Source organism: Mixophyes fleayi, chromosome 6, assembly GCF_038048845.1.
Source record: "Mixophyes fleayi isolate aMixFle1 chromosome 6, aMixFle1.hap1, whole genome shotgun sequence".
NCBI lineage: Eukaryota > Metazoa > Chordata > Amphibia > Anura > Limnodynastidae > Mixophyes > Mixophyes fleayi.
The window spans coordinates 165,478,716-165,493,278 of NC_134407.1; the positions used below are offsets into that span (position 1 = coordinate 165,478,716).

Sequence of the window (14,563 nt, forward strand, 5' to 3'; positions counted from 1 at the left end):
TATGCATCTCTTTATGATATTGGCTATGAACGCTAGCCCCCAATGTGTGCTCAAAAGACTGATAATCTACTCTATTTTATTCATGAAGTGTAAAATTGTCCAGTTATAAAAAGTCACAAACTCATAAATGAATTCTTCAGAAAGTTGTAAGTGTGTACAAGTGTAACTGTAAGTGTGTACAAGTGTAACTGTAAGTGTGTGTACACATGAAACAGCACGTCTGAGAAAAATATGCGGTGATTTACAAGAGACTTTTCGGTGTGTACAGATTTCCCTCTGAGAGAACGATACTAGGAATTTGACGTATAAGCTGACAATCTACAGAGATGCAGTGTAGCAGTGACATGGGACAGCACAGCTCCTGAGTGCCACTCCTATATAGGACATGTGTAACTAACTCTCGGATGGCCCCCGCCTCTCTTCTCCCCTCCCTGCAGGAAGTGTTGTGTAGGAATGAAGCCGAGCAACCCGTGAACTTACTGGAAGTTTTGCAGGGAGAGAAACAAGGACGAGAAGCCGAGGTATCCTGGATAAAGTGCAGGCTGCCCAGTATGGTCCACAAAGTGCAGTGAAGGGATGGACCTGCAGCCATGGATTTGGGGGCTCATTGCCCTTATCGTGCATGAGGGTCTCTGCGGAGAAGGTGAGACTACGAGAGATCCTGACTATTAGACAAGCAGGGCTGGGATTAGGCCATGTTAAGTACGTTGGTGTTAGGGTCGTCTTTCCATGGTTCATAAGAACCATCTGAAGGAGATTGTTCGTGGTTTTGTCTGGCTTAGTTGTCTGTACAAATGCTGTGATTTTTGGCAAGCTCTTCTAAAGGGGTGTGATTAGATGTAGGTTACAAGGTAACATTTAGGGCCCTTCATATGGTTTAAGTAAAGTTTTATTATGGAATTGTTATGATCTGACTTACAAGGCGGTGAGTCAAGTAGGTGGTTTGCAAGAAAGTACAATCTGCTCTGAAGTTTATATAGGTTATTAAGAGGAAATGACTGATGCATTTGATAATAACCTGCTCTCCTGTATTTAGGTCTCTGTATTAAAGGAAATTTAGACCCACATGCAATGAAGAGTATATTTCTAATGCAATAATAAATATATTTGATGTATTGGTCATTATTACAAAAAGGTTCTGGGCTGTAAACCCTGTAAGAACACACTGTAAACTGCCCCAGATGCAGTCATGTTTGTGGATTAGGAGTAAGTCAGGATTGGTGTCCTAATGGTCGTCTGCCATAGGAGACAATAAGAGTAGGAGTGTATCTTATATATGTATATTAGTAGAGGGTAGGTTATTAGAAGAAGCTGTGTATTACGATGGGATGAGAGGTAAATATCCTGATATTTGGGTCTTAGGAAGAGTGGATAGGTTCATGTCCTGATATCTGTATTAGTAGAAGGTGACATGTATGTGTAATGATGTCTGTGTATTAGGAGAAGGTAATAGGTACATGTCCTAATGTGTGTGTATTAGGAGGAGGAGAGTGTTATGTATCCTGATGTTTTGCCTTTAAACACATTGCCGTTATACATTTTTCTGTCAAAGTCATCATCATTTATTTATATAGTGCCACTAATTCCGCAGCGCTAATTCCAAAGTCGCCAAGTATCGTAGATTTGCAAAATTCAGAGCATTATACATTATCCCCAGAAGTGTTTTTATTATTACCTAGAGAAATATGTCTTTGTATTAGGAGAGAGTGATAGATCAGTGTCCTTGTGTCTATATTAAGGAAGATGAGAAATTAATGTCCTATTAACTGCATTATCTGATATGCCTGATGTAATATGCTTGTGCAAAGAATAGTACATAATAGTACATAACATGTTCTGGTGTTTGTTAACCTTCTGATTTAAATTTGTGCATCTCTGAGGCAAGAGAATACTCCTGTTGACTTTAAATCATAAACATGCATACAAATCTCCCATGCACACTGACACTGAACGCAAATTGCTGAAGATCCACCTCTCTCCCAGCTCAGCTTACAGGCTCTCCTCTGGACATCCTTCCTAGATGTAAACACACGTCATGTTCTCCCTGCTGCACACACATTTTATCCTTTATTGTTAAAGCACCAGAATATTACACTATTTGTAATATAGGTGCTTATATAACAGACATGCTACTTACAGGCTATTTACAATGAGTAAGACGTACACTGTGCAGCACATTTATATTTATACTTTAAAAGTCAGTGTATTGTGTATGGCTACAGTTAATCTGATTTGCGCCATGACTGTAAATTGGGAGGTAAGATTCCACAGCGGTTGTCTTGCACTTATGAAAACACCACAAACTATTATATGTGGTTACTTCATCCTTAATTAAATGTCCCTGCTTTTCTCCCAATATACTGCTTATTTCATAATTCCTATAACTCCTGATGTGAGAAATATCTGTGCTAACTTTCTTTCAAGTGACATATACAGTCAAACCACAATTTTAAATTTTTCAAGGGATCTGTGGTGCAAAATACAGAACATGTAAAACAAGAGCAAACTCTTAAAAGCAATACAAGCTTAACTGAAACAAGCACAAAATACAATTTTCAGTTGACCACAGTAGTTTATACACCAATGAGCCACATCATTGAAAGCACTGACAAGTGAAGTGAATAACAATGATTATCTCGTTGCAATGGCACCTGTCAAGGAGTTGAGGATATTTTAGGCAGCAAATGAACAGTCAGTTCTTGAAATTGATGTGTTAGGAGTAGGAAAAAATGGGCAAGAGTAAAGATCTGAGCAACTTTATCAAGGGCCAAATTGTGATGGCTAGAGGACTGGGTCAGAGCATCTTGCAGGTCTTGTGGGGTGCTCCTGGTATGCAGTGGTTAGTATCTACCAAAAGTGGTCCAAGGAAGGACAACCGGTGAATCGGCGACAGGGTCATGGACGCCCAAGGCTCATTGATGCCCGTGGGGAGCGAAGGCTAGCCCGTCTGGTTCAATTCCACCGATCATCTACTGTAGCACAATTTGCTGACAAAGTTAACGCAGGCTATGACAGAAATGTGTCAAAACACAGCGCGTAGCAGCTTGCTGTGTATGGGGCTGCGTAACCACAGACCTGTCAGAGTGCCAATGCTGACCAATGTCCTCCACCGAAAGTGCCTGCAAAGGGCACGTGAGTACTAGAACTGGACCATGGAGCAGTGGAAGAAGGTGGCCTGGTCTGATGAATCATGTTTTCTTTTACATCATCTGGATGGCTGGGTGCGTGTGCTTCATTTACCTTAACAAGAGATGGTACCAGGATGCACTATGGAAAGAAGGCAAGCCGGCAGAGGCTGTATGATGCTCTGGGTGATGTTCTGCTGGGAAACCTTGGGTCCTGGCATTCATGTAGATGTTACTTTGACACGTACCACCTACCTAAACATTGTTGCAGACCACGTACCCCCTTCATAGCAACAGTATTGCCTAATGGCAGTGGCCTCTTTCAACAGGATAATGCGCCCTGCCACACTGCAAAAATTCTTCAGGAATGGATTGAGGAACATGACAAAGAGTTCAAAGTGTTGACTTGGTCTTCAAGTTCCCCAGATCCATGGATGTCCCACCACGCAGCTTACAGACCTTAAAGGATCTGCTGCTAACTTCTTGGTGCCAGATACCACAGGACACCTTCAGAGGTCTTGTGGAGTACATGCCTCGACGGGTCAGAGCTGTGTTGGGGGCACATGGGGGGACCTACACAAATTTAGGCAGGTGGTTTTAATGTTATGGCTGATTGGTGTTTGTTAAACAGTTTTTTCCAGCATGTGTAATAGACAAGGAGAAAAAAACACTAAACACAGTAGTGTGAAATCATGGAATTGAGCTCATTGTAATGAATTAGGAAAGAGGACCGTGAAAAAGTGTGAAATCAGGGAAGGTAAAAAATAAGGGAATGTAAACTTGGGATTTCACTATATTTTTATCCTGCCATACTTAGAATTGCTCAGTATCAGCACACCTTACAAAATGTAGTGGATCCACATAATGGTGCTCACATTATGGTGCTGTTCTGTACGAATAGATTCATGTTGCAGAAATGGATTTACATGTCATCCATGGGACTCTTGCGCTATGGCTCAGGATAGCAAATCACCCTTAATGGCTTATTGAATCAGAAAATAGAGTTGGCATATAAGGTTACTATCTATGTAGTTAGCATATTCCTAGCTATTATCCCAGTGATCATGTTGTAAACATTGTTTTTCTAGTCCCCTTAGCTAAAAGCTAACGCACTGTCAATTAGATCAGACTAAAATGAAATTGTGCCCAAAGTGCCTCATATCTTAGTGATATTAATGGTTCCTAGTGAATTGATAAGTTGCATCATTATGAATTTTGGAGCAGTCCACACAATAGCTTGCTCCACAGTGTGCAATATATTCACTTTAAGTATCACTGTGCGTGGCACCCACCTAGATAATATAATAACAAATTCAAATAGCAACTAAATCCTAGTTCTGGTTCTGTTTATATGACTGATTCACAGTACGCTTATCAAGGCTTACAGACATGCACAATGCTGTAACATACATAGAATACTACTGTAGGCTTGTGTTCTGCACACAAATCACTTGGTTCTTGGACAGATTTCTAGGTTGAGGTCAGGGTCTACGCGGGTGGCATCAGGCACTGCGTCACATAGTAAAGATTTGATTTTGCGGAGGCAAGTTCGGGGAATATTTATTTGTCCGTGAAGGAAAAGATTATGTAGAGGAACTATCTGGAATGGTTCGGGGAAGAGGGGGTGTAAGTTGGTGAATTGGTAACATTTTCATTATATTCTGTGTGGTTTAGTGTCTCAATGCATATTTGTGTCTTGATGGCTTGTATATCGCGCTCGCGCCCCCACACATTGTATTTTAGTCCAGATTGGAGTAAATCTGCTAAATTGACAACATAATGTGTGGACAGCTTTACTTGATTAAATATTTGATATATTTTACATGTTTATAATATGGCTACCACTCTATAGGGGGCACTTGAGCAAGGCTATCCTTGTATATAATCCACAATATATTTTGGATGGAGGATCTGGGCACCATCATTAGCAGCCAATTGATTGTCCTGGGGTGAGGGTATCAGTAATGTCCGGGGTCTCTTCTGTTAGGTATCCTGTCTAGAAAAACTCCAAGGTGTAAATGTATTAATCTGCTCATAAATTGCAGATATTCAGCGACTTTAAACACATGGCCGTCTTCAAGTTGCCCGCCAAAAGCGCAGAATATGGGCGATTTGCGAGACATGCAGATTGATACATTTACCCACAAATCTGGTCTCATCTTTGGTTCAGCATAAAGTATTATAATACTGAAATAGTGGGAAAACCAAAAAACTGTGTAGTGAAAGAGGACAGGTGAAAAAGTATGAATTCCGTTTTAATTTGGTGTTAACACAGGCAACCAGGGATAGAAACCTGGGAATTTATGGTAAAGCACTGGGTGGGAAGGCAGATTTGAGTAACAATTGTTGTTACTGTAGATAACAGCTTGTTGTTAGACTTTGAGCATAGATACACAGAGATTTCAACTGAGGCCAGAGTCCTAGGACATTCCGGTAAGCAGGGAATTGATTGGAGTCTGTATACAAGCATTAGACCTTGAGGTCTACTTCTATTACAGACATAGGCAACCCTTGGCTCTACTGCTGTTGCAAAACTACAGGTCCCAGTTTCAGATCAAGCTGGCACTTGTAGTTCCATTGCAGTTACAGAGACACAAATATCTTTAATTTTTCAGGGGTTTGTCTACTTTTGTACTAATTAGGGCTTTGTTAGGTGTTTCCATCCCTTGGGACCCTGCATTGTTATCTTATTACTGCCACTATTACAAGATGGAGGAGCAATGCTTTCCTTGCAGGAGCAAAGCTGTGTGGGTAATTTAAACCTGCTGAGGCTCGAGGTGTGTATTTAATGTAGTACCCGTTTTAAAATTAGCCATGACCAATAAAATTGGGTGCCATGTTATTGGCATAGCTTTAAATATTCTGGTTTAGAATTTTTAGCTCTGTTTTTGAAATCTTAACTAATCATAATAATATTAAAACTTGAAATGAATTTTAATAGCCATTCACAAAATGTGTAACAATGTGTGTTTACACACCAATTCTATAATTATAACATGTGATCAAGCTCTAAAAGCCACTATTTTGTTACGTGTGTGTGTGTGTCTCTGCAATAATAATGCTAAGTTCACAAATAGGAGCAAAAAATAGTCCAAAAGACACTTTGCAGTTGAACCATTACATGTTTTATTTGTAAGACATTCCTCCAAAAATAATACAACATTTCAGCATGCAGTGACCTTTCCATGAGGCCTGCGTAACGCAGTTGAGTTAAAATAGATCAGTATATAGTAGTACCTTACTAACTTTCCCAGCATTGGCAGCTGTTGATGTGCGTTGTACTTATGCCTGGTGCACAGAATGCTTTGTCATAGATGTTAACCTGTTGATTTTCACCTGGGAGAGATTTGTATACTCCAGTATTTGCCACTGCATATCTGTTGAATGAATCTGGTCTCAATTGATGAAAACAAGCCTTTAATATTAATATTAATTAATAGAGCCCAGGTTAAATTAGTCAGAAAATCAGAGGGAAATATGAGAAACAACAAGTGTTTCCCAGGTAATCAGGTCAACGTCTCTGCTTTGCATATTGAGAAGCCGCAGGTCTCAGCGATTCACCTCTGGATGTAAACTATGCGGTAATGAGCCTGATATAGGACGGTTTACAGCTATGATAACTAGGTATTTCCTTTAATGCATGCACATAAACTCTACTGGTTCCTATACAGTCCAGCAGAATTGTTTAAGCATTAGGGTCCCAGCAAGCTAATAGTGTGTATGGAATACATTTCACATGTGGCTGATATGCTAACTCTATTAATAACAACCCTGCACTTACAATCATTACAAGCTATTGATGTTTTTAATGTAATATTACAGCTTGTCCAAGTATGTTTATTTGTGGTGCTTTAAATGATGGTGTCATGTAAAATAATTAGCGTCCTTATCTTTTTAGTTATTTCATCTCGGGCTTCTGTACACGAGATGGTTTTTAAGGTGCATTTGACTAGGGTGCTAATTTGTGCACCTATATATACTTTTCTGGACATCACTGCGATGTCTGACTGATTGGGGCAGCACGGTGGCGTAGTGGTTAGCAATTCTGCCTTACAGCACTGGGGTCATGAGTTCAATTCCCAAACACAGCCTTATCTGTGAGGAGTTTGTATGTTCTCCCCGTGTTTTCGTGGGTTTCCTCCGGGTGCTCCGGTTTCCTCCCACACTCCAAAAACATACTGGTAGGTTTATTGACTGCTGTTACACACTTACCTGTCCCCGTTCCAGCGCCGCGGTCTCTGCTGCTTCCGGGTCCCGGCCGGGCGGTCACATGACACGGCAGGCGGGGAATTCAAAGATGCTCTATAAGAACTCTGCTCTGACGCCTGGGCAGCGTCAGAGCAACTTCCTCCTGTTCCTGACTCACCGGTTTCCTGTGCTCCTTAGTGAATCTTGCTGATCTCCAGACTCTGCTCCAGTGTACCAGACCAGGCTTGTTTGACCTCGTTACCTCTTTGCTCCAAGTGTACCAGACCCCGGCTTGCTGACCACGTCTTATCTCTGCTCCAAGTGTACCAGACCCCGACTTGCTGACCACGTCTATCTCTGCTCCAAGTGTACCAGACCCCGGCTTGCTGACCACGTCTTATCTCTGCTCCAAGTGTACCAGACCCCGGCTTGCTGACCACGTCTATCTCTGCTCCAAGTGTACCAGACCCCGGCTTGCTGACCACGTCTTATCTCTGCTCCAAGTGTACCAGACCCTGACTTGCTGACCACGTCTATCTTTGCTCCAGTGTATCAGACCCCGGCTTGCGGACCACATCTATCTCTGCTCCAAGTGTACCAGACCCCGGTTGCTGACTATGGCTATATCTCCCACATCCTTACCTCTAGAGGTGGACCGCGACCTGCGTTCCTCCGCAGCAAAGCCCATCCCGCCTTGCGGCGGTTCTTGGTGAACACCAGGGGGTTCGTTAGACTCCGCACCACCGGCCGGCCAGCGCTAATCTAGAGTAAGGCAAGTACTCCATATTTATTACTCTTTACTGCACAGTATACAGGTGTTACAGCTGCTAACAAATTGACCCTAGTCTGTCTGTCTGTGTGTGTGTGGTCGGGAATTTAGACTGTAAGCTCCAATGGGGCAGGGACTGATGTGAGTGAGTTTTCTGTACAGCGCTGCAGAATTAGTGGCGCTATATAAATAAATGATGATGATGATGACTGTGCACATTTCCGGGTACTGCGGTATCCCAACATCGCAGACTTTCCTGCGCAGCTAAGAGGACACAATATGGATGCAGTAATATTGGTTGATATGCTTTTTACACAAAACAATTATTTATATTCAGTCATGCAATATATATGTATCTCTCATATACAGTTTGACTTATATTATCTTCACATTCTGTGTTATGCACTTTTACTCAATATAGCCCTTTACTCGTGGTAATGATTAAATCCTGTGCTATATACTGGTGTCTGATACTCCTGTGACACATGGTCTAACTTTTGTCACAATTTCTAATACACTGAGTTCTGATTTTGCAGTTATGTAAACCAGAATTGTAGATATCCAGGCTTATATACAAGTTTTACACTTGATGCAAAGCATGTCAAATCACACCAGTTTGAAAGCCCTTTAATGTGAATATGAGGTGAGTCGTGTATATGTGTAGTAGGCCAGTTATTGAACTTTAACTCTCATATAGCTACACAGACTTTAATGTTGAAACAACTTAGTCTTCTTTATCCTGCATTCCCGCGTTGGACAAGTCATTTGGCGCGAGGTCAGGTTGAAGTTACCCATTAACTAGCTACCATCAGCAACAATAACACACATGTATGAGTGAGAGTCTTCTGTGGAAGGGAGCTGTTTGGATGACTCATTTCAGAAGCGTACAGTACACAAAGCAGAGTGCTAGCATGTGAGGGTTTACTATAATTCTGAGGTGCTTCTTGCTGTTGTCTACAAAACTGTTCAAATCTCACTGGTCTCTTTTCATGTGTGCATAACTTAAAGGATAATTCCACCTTTTCATAGGAATAAATAACCGACACCCCTCTTGCACTGTGAGTCCCTGAAGGAATCAGTCCCCACCAAGGAGGGCCTGATTTAAAGTCACTTCTCCCACTCATCACTTTGCTATGGCAGTCGGGATTCTGAGTTGTTATTGAGCTGTAAACGCAGCATTTGTGGCCAGTTCACAAAGTCCCAACAATTATGGAGAGGAAGAGGATGCTGGAAATGTCCTTTCAACCTCAATAGTCTATTTTGTGTATAAAAAGTTTACAAACATAACTGGTATCTACATGTGTGCAGACCTTCCAAAGTCTTACAGGTTTCTCTCTCATTTCTGCTCAACTTCACAAACCTCAGAGATCTATTTTTTGTTATTTGTGTTGCTTTTTCCAAGTCTCTTTGTCAGGTGTACCTAAATCCTGAAATGTCATATGTATTGTATATTTGTACTGTTTACAAACATTTTCCAAGTTCTCAGATAATTTCCTACAACTTTTTCTGTAATGGATGGGGTTAAAGACCCAAGTGGCAATGGCAGCGTATAATTGGCTGTACTCTCTACTATGTCCCCAGGACAGCCACTTGTACAGGCGTAGTGTGGCATACTGCCATCCATTCAAGTGTGCCAACCAGCTTCTGATGTCTGATGCAAAATGAAGAGGGGGGGAGAGGGTTCGGGTGCAAAGTGACTTTGGAATTATAATTTTGTCAACCTGAAGAAAATCAAATTTTTCTAACAAAGCAAAATGAATGCAAATATTCTGATTAAATTATAATACTATAGGTGATTTAAAGGGAAACTAAAACACTTTTTGCGTAAAAGATAGTTTTTGTAAATATATTTGGGAGGACTCACAGATCCTTTCACAGTCCAGCATATTTGAAATTGCCTGTGGGGTTGAAGCAATATTTCTGTGCTGTGGACTCTTGATTACTGAGAAACTGATACAGTTATCAATCGAAAGAAATACTAATTGAAAAGATTATTCTATCAAATGATGCGGATATTAAGGTGTAGTCAGGCCCGGCGCTCCCATTAGGCAAGGTTAGGCAATTGCCTAGGGCGCCGGGCTCTGCAGGGCGCCTCGAAATTAAAAAAAAATGACTATGGTCATTTAAAACGGAAATCCACGGGGAGGAGAGGAGGGAAGGGGCTATGAATCTTACCTGCATGAAGCTGCTCCTCTCTGCTCTGTCTCCTCCCCTCCGCTCACTGACAGTGACAGGCCGTGATGATTTCATCATCATGGCCCGACAGTGTCTGTGAGTGGAGGGGAGAAGACTGAGCAGAGAGGAGCAGCTTCATGCAGGTAAGTTAAAGAAAGACATGGGGAGGGGAGCTGAGGGGAGGGAAGCGCAGCGCCAATTTTGACAGGGGGGCGCCGATTTTTAAAAGGGGGGGGGCACCGATTTTTAAAGGGGGGGCGCCGATTTTCACACTGTGCCTAGGGCGCCAAGGACCCTAGCACCGGCGCAGGGTGTAGTTATGTGAGCTGAACCAATATCCACAGGCAGACAGCTGACCAATGCTCTAGGTACAACTGTGTCACATGCCTTACTGATGTCCCTAGTCCTAGTAAATTTGTGTATTGATTGAGCCCAAAAATTGACTGCATCTAATGTGTGGAGACGGCAGGGACACTTTATTGGTTGCCAAACGATATTTTGTTTTCACTCTTTAACTTGCAACTTGAATTTTGTTGTGTTCAGATTCAATATATTTTCTGTAACCAGGAATCCGTGGGTCGGGTTTTCCATGTCCTGGAAAGAACCTGCATACCTCATGGAGTGTGTCGCATATGTATTTTAAGCTTGTGAACATCTTACAGTTGCATTGCTCCAATGTGAAATGAATGCAAGCAGGGGGAATAGAATTGAAGCTCATTAATGCAATAGCTAAGTGTCAGGAAGGTGATTGCCTATATTATTTTTTTACAAAGCATGTGAAACAGGCTCACTATCTTGTAGCAAGAGTATTGGTCCTAAAGTAATCTGTTATGATGCTATACTAGAACCGCAGATAATATAATTTCATATCGCAGAGAACTGCAAAGCATTGCTCTCACAACAGACTTGTAGAACGCTGGAATTGACATTAAAGAAGGGGTGAGAAGAGACCTTACCCCTCTCCTCCTCTTGTGAGCCAGTACAAGGCTGTCATTGTATACTTCAGGCCCTCCCATCCCTTTCTTTCCATTTCCAGACCCCCCCCCCCCTCCTCCCCACTACCTCCACACCACAGTTTACAGTAGCAGACAAATGCAGCAAGTAGCACTGCTTAGTGGGTGAGAAGAGATTTCTGACAAATGAGTTTAGCAATTTAATTTTTTCCATTATCTTTTGAAGATCTTGGAGTATTAAATTATTTTATTGTCTGGTTGTAAACATGGGAGCTGATGCAGAGGGAGTGCCCAATAAGTGGATATATACGCCCATGCAGATTTGCGTGATCCTGCCACTTATGTCAGCCTGCGCCTGGAGAGGCGAGATAGGGGCATTGTAACCTATGCCAAGTACAGTACGGAATGTCCGTGCGATTGTTTACAGATGGGGAAAAGATGCTTATATACCTGAGAAAGCTGAATTATTTGAGGGTGGTCAGTGCAGATACAAATAGTGGAGGATGATGATGACCGTCTCCGGTATTAGTGAACTGCTTGTGATTGGCTGTTGGCAACTGCTGATTTTTTTATTCATCGCTAGGGCATATATTATGTTTTTGTGTCCGTTTTAAGTAAAACTTTTTTTTTTCTCTACAAAAGACAGGGAGCTGTTTCTGCTGTATTAGAGAGGTTTATTGATGCCTAATAGTGAATGCATTTTTTGCATATAAAACAAATGGATAATAACATGGGCGCAAGTGAGAGATAAGTGTCTATGACGTGTGCCTGGAGTACACTGGGTACATATGCTACTTGTGCCAACCTGTACAGAGCTTAACATGCGTTCAGCTCAACATATGGGCGTAAATAATTTTTTCTCGTGAATTATACTCAATTTGTGACAAACTCTGAATACTTCTTGTCTATCCCAATACTGCATCAAAGACTGCAATGTATGTTGTAGTTATTGACAGTAATATTTTCAGCCTTGAGAGATGAGTAAATAGACTGCATTGTTGTTTTAGCAGCCCATTTGCTCACTCTTTTTTTACTTTGCTTCTCTCCTTCTCTCCCTCTCCTCTCCTCCGTCTCCCTTGTACCTTTCCAATGCCTTCTCTTTCTCACCCTCTATAAACAGTCTCTCTCTCCTGCCTATCTCATCTCTCCTTTTCCTCTCCTCTCTCTTTCATACTTGCCTACTTTTTATACTTCCCCTCCGCAGGATCCCTTTCGGGAGGTCGAAGGGGCAAGTGCTGGGGGTGATGATGATAATGATGATGTGATTTGTGTCAGCATGCAGCAGGTAGCATGGCCATGGTTATTCACATCATATCGCATCATAACGGCCCTCCCTGCCCACTCCTCAAGAAGGAGCGTATTTGGGAGCGTGGTCTACTCTCCTAGGAATGCGGGAGAACTCGAATTTCACGAGTCTCCCAGATATTCTGGGAGAGCAGGCAAGTATGTTCTCTTTCACTCCCTCTCTCTTTCTTTTCTCCCCATCCCTTTTTTCTCCTCTTTCTCTCCCTCTTACCTTTCTCTCTCCTTAGTTCTCTATTTCTTTCTCTCTTTATCTTTCTCTTACCTCCTTGCCATCCCCTCTCACTGCACTCTCTCTTCTTCCCTCTTTCTCCCCCTCTCTTTCTTACCTGTCACTTCCTCTTTCCCTCTCTCTCTGTCAACCCAACCCCTTTTTTTCTCTTCCTCGCCCTCATTTTTTGCTCTCTCTCTTTTTCTTAGCCCTCAGTTCTCTCTCTCACTCCCTCTTTCTCCTCTATCACTCCTCCCCCCCCCCCCCCACTCTCCTTCTATCTCTTCTCCCTCTTCCCCTCGCTCTGCAGTGTTTTCTAGTGCTTTCCTAGCTGAGCCTGAAATACCTTGCGTTATCTGGACATGGATATACAGATTGTGGGCAACTGGTGGGAATTGGAAAATGGATTTATGGAGTAACCAGGCTCTGGACACATCTCCTGCTCTTTAGATATTGAAAATGGAGGAGCATTAAGGAGAGTTATACCAGAATAAGGCTTCTTTTTGAAATGTTCTTACTTATTGAAGTTTATTTACAAATAAATACTCAATTAGCTTTTACATATAAGGCAGATATAATACCGATCAGCAGCCTAATACCGATATAACAATAGAACACAAATTCCTGTTACATACTTTTGTGAGAGGAGGTGAGGTTCAGATGAGGAGTTGATGAGAGTTGTAGCAGAATCCTGCACTGGATACTGTTCTGTTCACCACAAGTTGACTGGAAGGCACATCAAGAAGAGAGGCAACACGACTTGAGCGCCTGTGTATATACACCCTAAACAGGTGATAGCAATGGGATATATGAAGTAGTAGCATAACATTATGGTACATGGATGTAGATGCTATACGTATCAGAGATATGTATCGCCACAGACTCAGCCTAAGGTTATATTGAATATATACTGATGCATATGACCTCTAGTTTCCTGTCCTCGCTTTCAAAGTGAACCTAGGAAAAGAAGACTGACTGATGAATTGTCACAAAATTCCCTCCTCACACTAAATATGACCCCTGTCAGGGGGCAGTGGACCATTGGTGGGAAGGGACTTGTTGGGGGAGGATAAGAGGGAGGTATACTGTCTAGCAATATAATGGCAAGGGAAGAATAGTAGAGATAATTTAATAGAAATACAAGTGAATGAATTATATATTATAGAAAGATCTTTATGCTCCATATAATATAGGCTGATGCTTCATACTTTTCGCTTAACAAAGAAAAATTGTGAATGTTTTATATGCAGTTTTGAGATCTATTGAACTGTAGAATTTGCTGTGCAGTTCCTCTGCTGTTCCTTGTCTGTTTACTAAGCAGAACAAACTAAAACTGTAAAAGAATGGAGTAGATCAGTGTAATTGGAATTACAACGTGGGAACTATTCTAATGATGTTATGCGTACAGCAAATCTTCAATGGAAACCAGGGATTACTTATCAAAGTATTTAAGAGCGAAGTGGAGGTGGTTATTTTGCAAATATAACCTATATCGCATATCTAGCCAACCTCGTAGAGTTTATCTAATATACATTTTTCAGCAGATTTACAATATTCTGTGGACTAGGTGCATTCAGTGCTCTGTCTATACCCAGCCCCGCTACCTCCGCATCTATCTTACATTCAATCCTACTGATGATGTCTGAGTTTGTAGCTGCATACATCTGGCCCCCTTCATATTGTATTGTATTATATTTGCAAACAAGACTATTTGGGTCTATTTTTCACATATAACACCATCCTCCAACATTAGTACAAAAAAAAAAAATAAATTGCTTAATGTAAAACAATGAGAAATTCAAATAGCGAATACCACAATAATTGAACAATTCTTGCAGCT

General features: G+C 41.6%; 1 protein-coding gene across 2 annotated transcripts in view; it reads left to right on the forward strand.

The window, feature by feature from the left end:
- The first annotated feature begins 406 nt into the window (after nt 1–406).
- ERBB2 (erb-b2 receptor tyrosine kinase 2) overlaps nt 407–14,563 on the forward strand; it is an 80,913-nt gene continuing 66,756 nt past the window's right edge. The window contains exon 1 of one of the 2 annotated variants that reach the window (XM_075177079.1): nt 407–643. In XM_075177079.1, coding sequence (XP_075033180.1) covers nt 577–643 — 67 coding nt within the window. In that variant the 5' untranslated portion in view covers nt 407–576. The remainder of the gene's footprint in view (nt 644–14,563) is intronic. The other variant, XM_075177078.1, reaches the window with a different exon arrangement.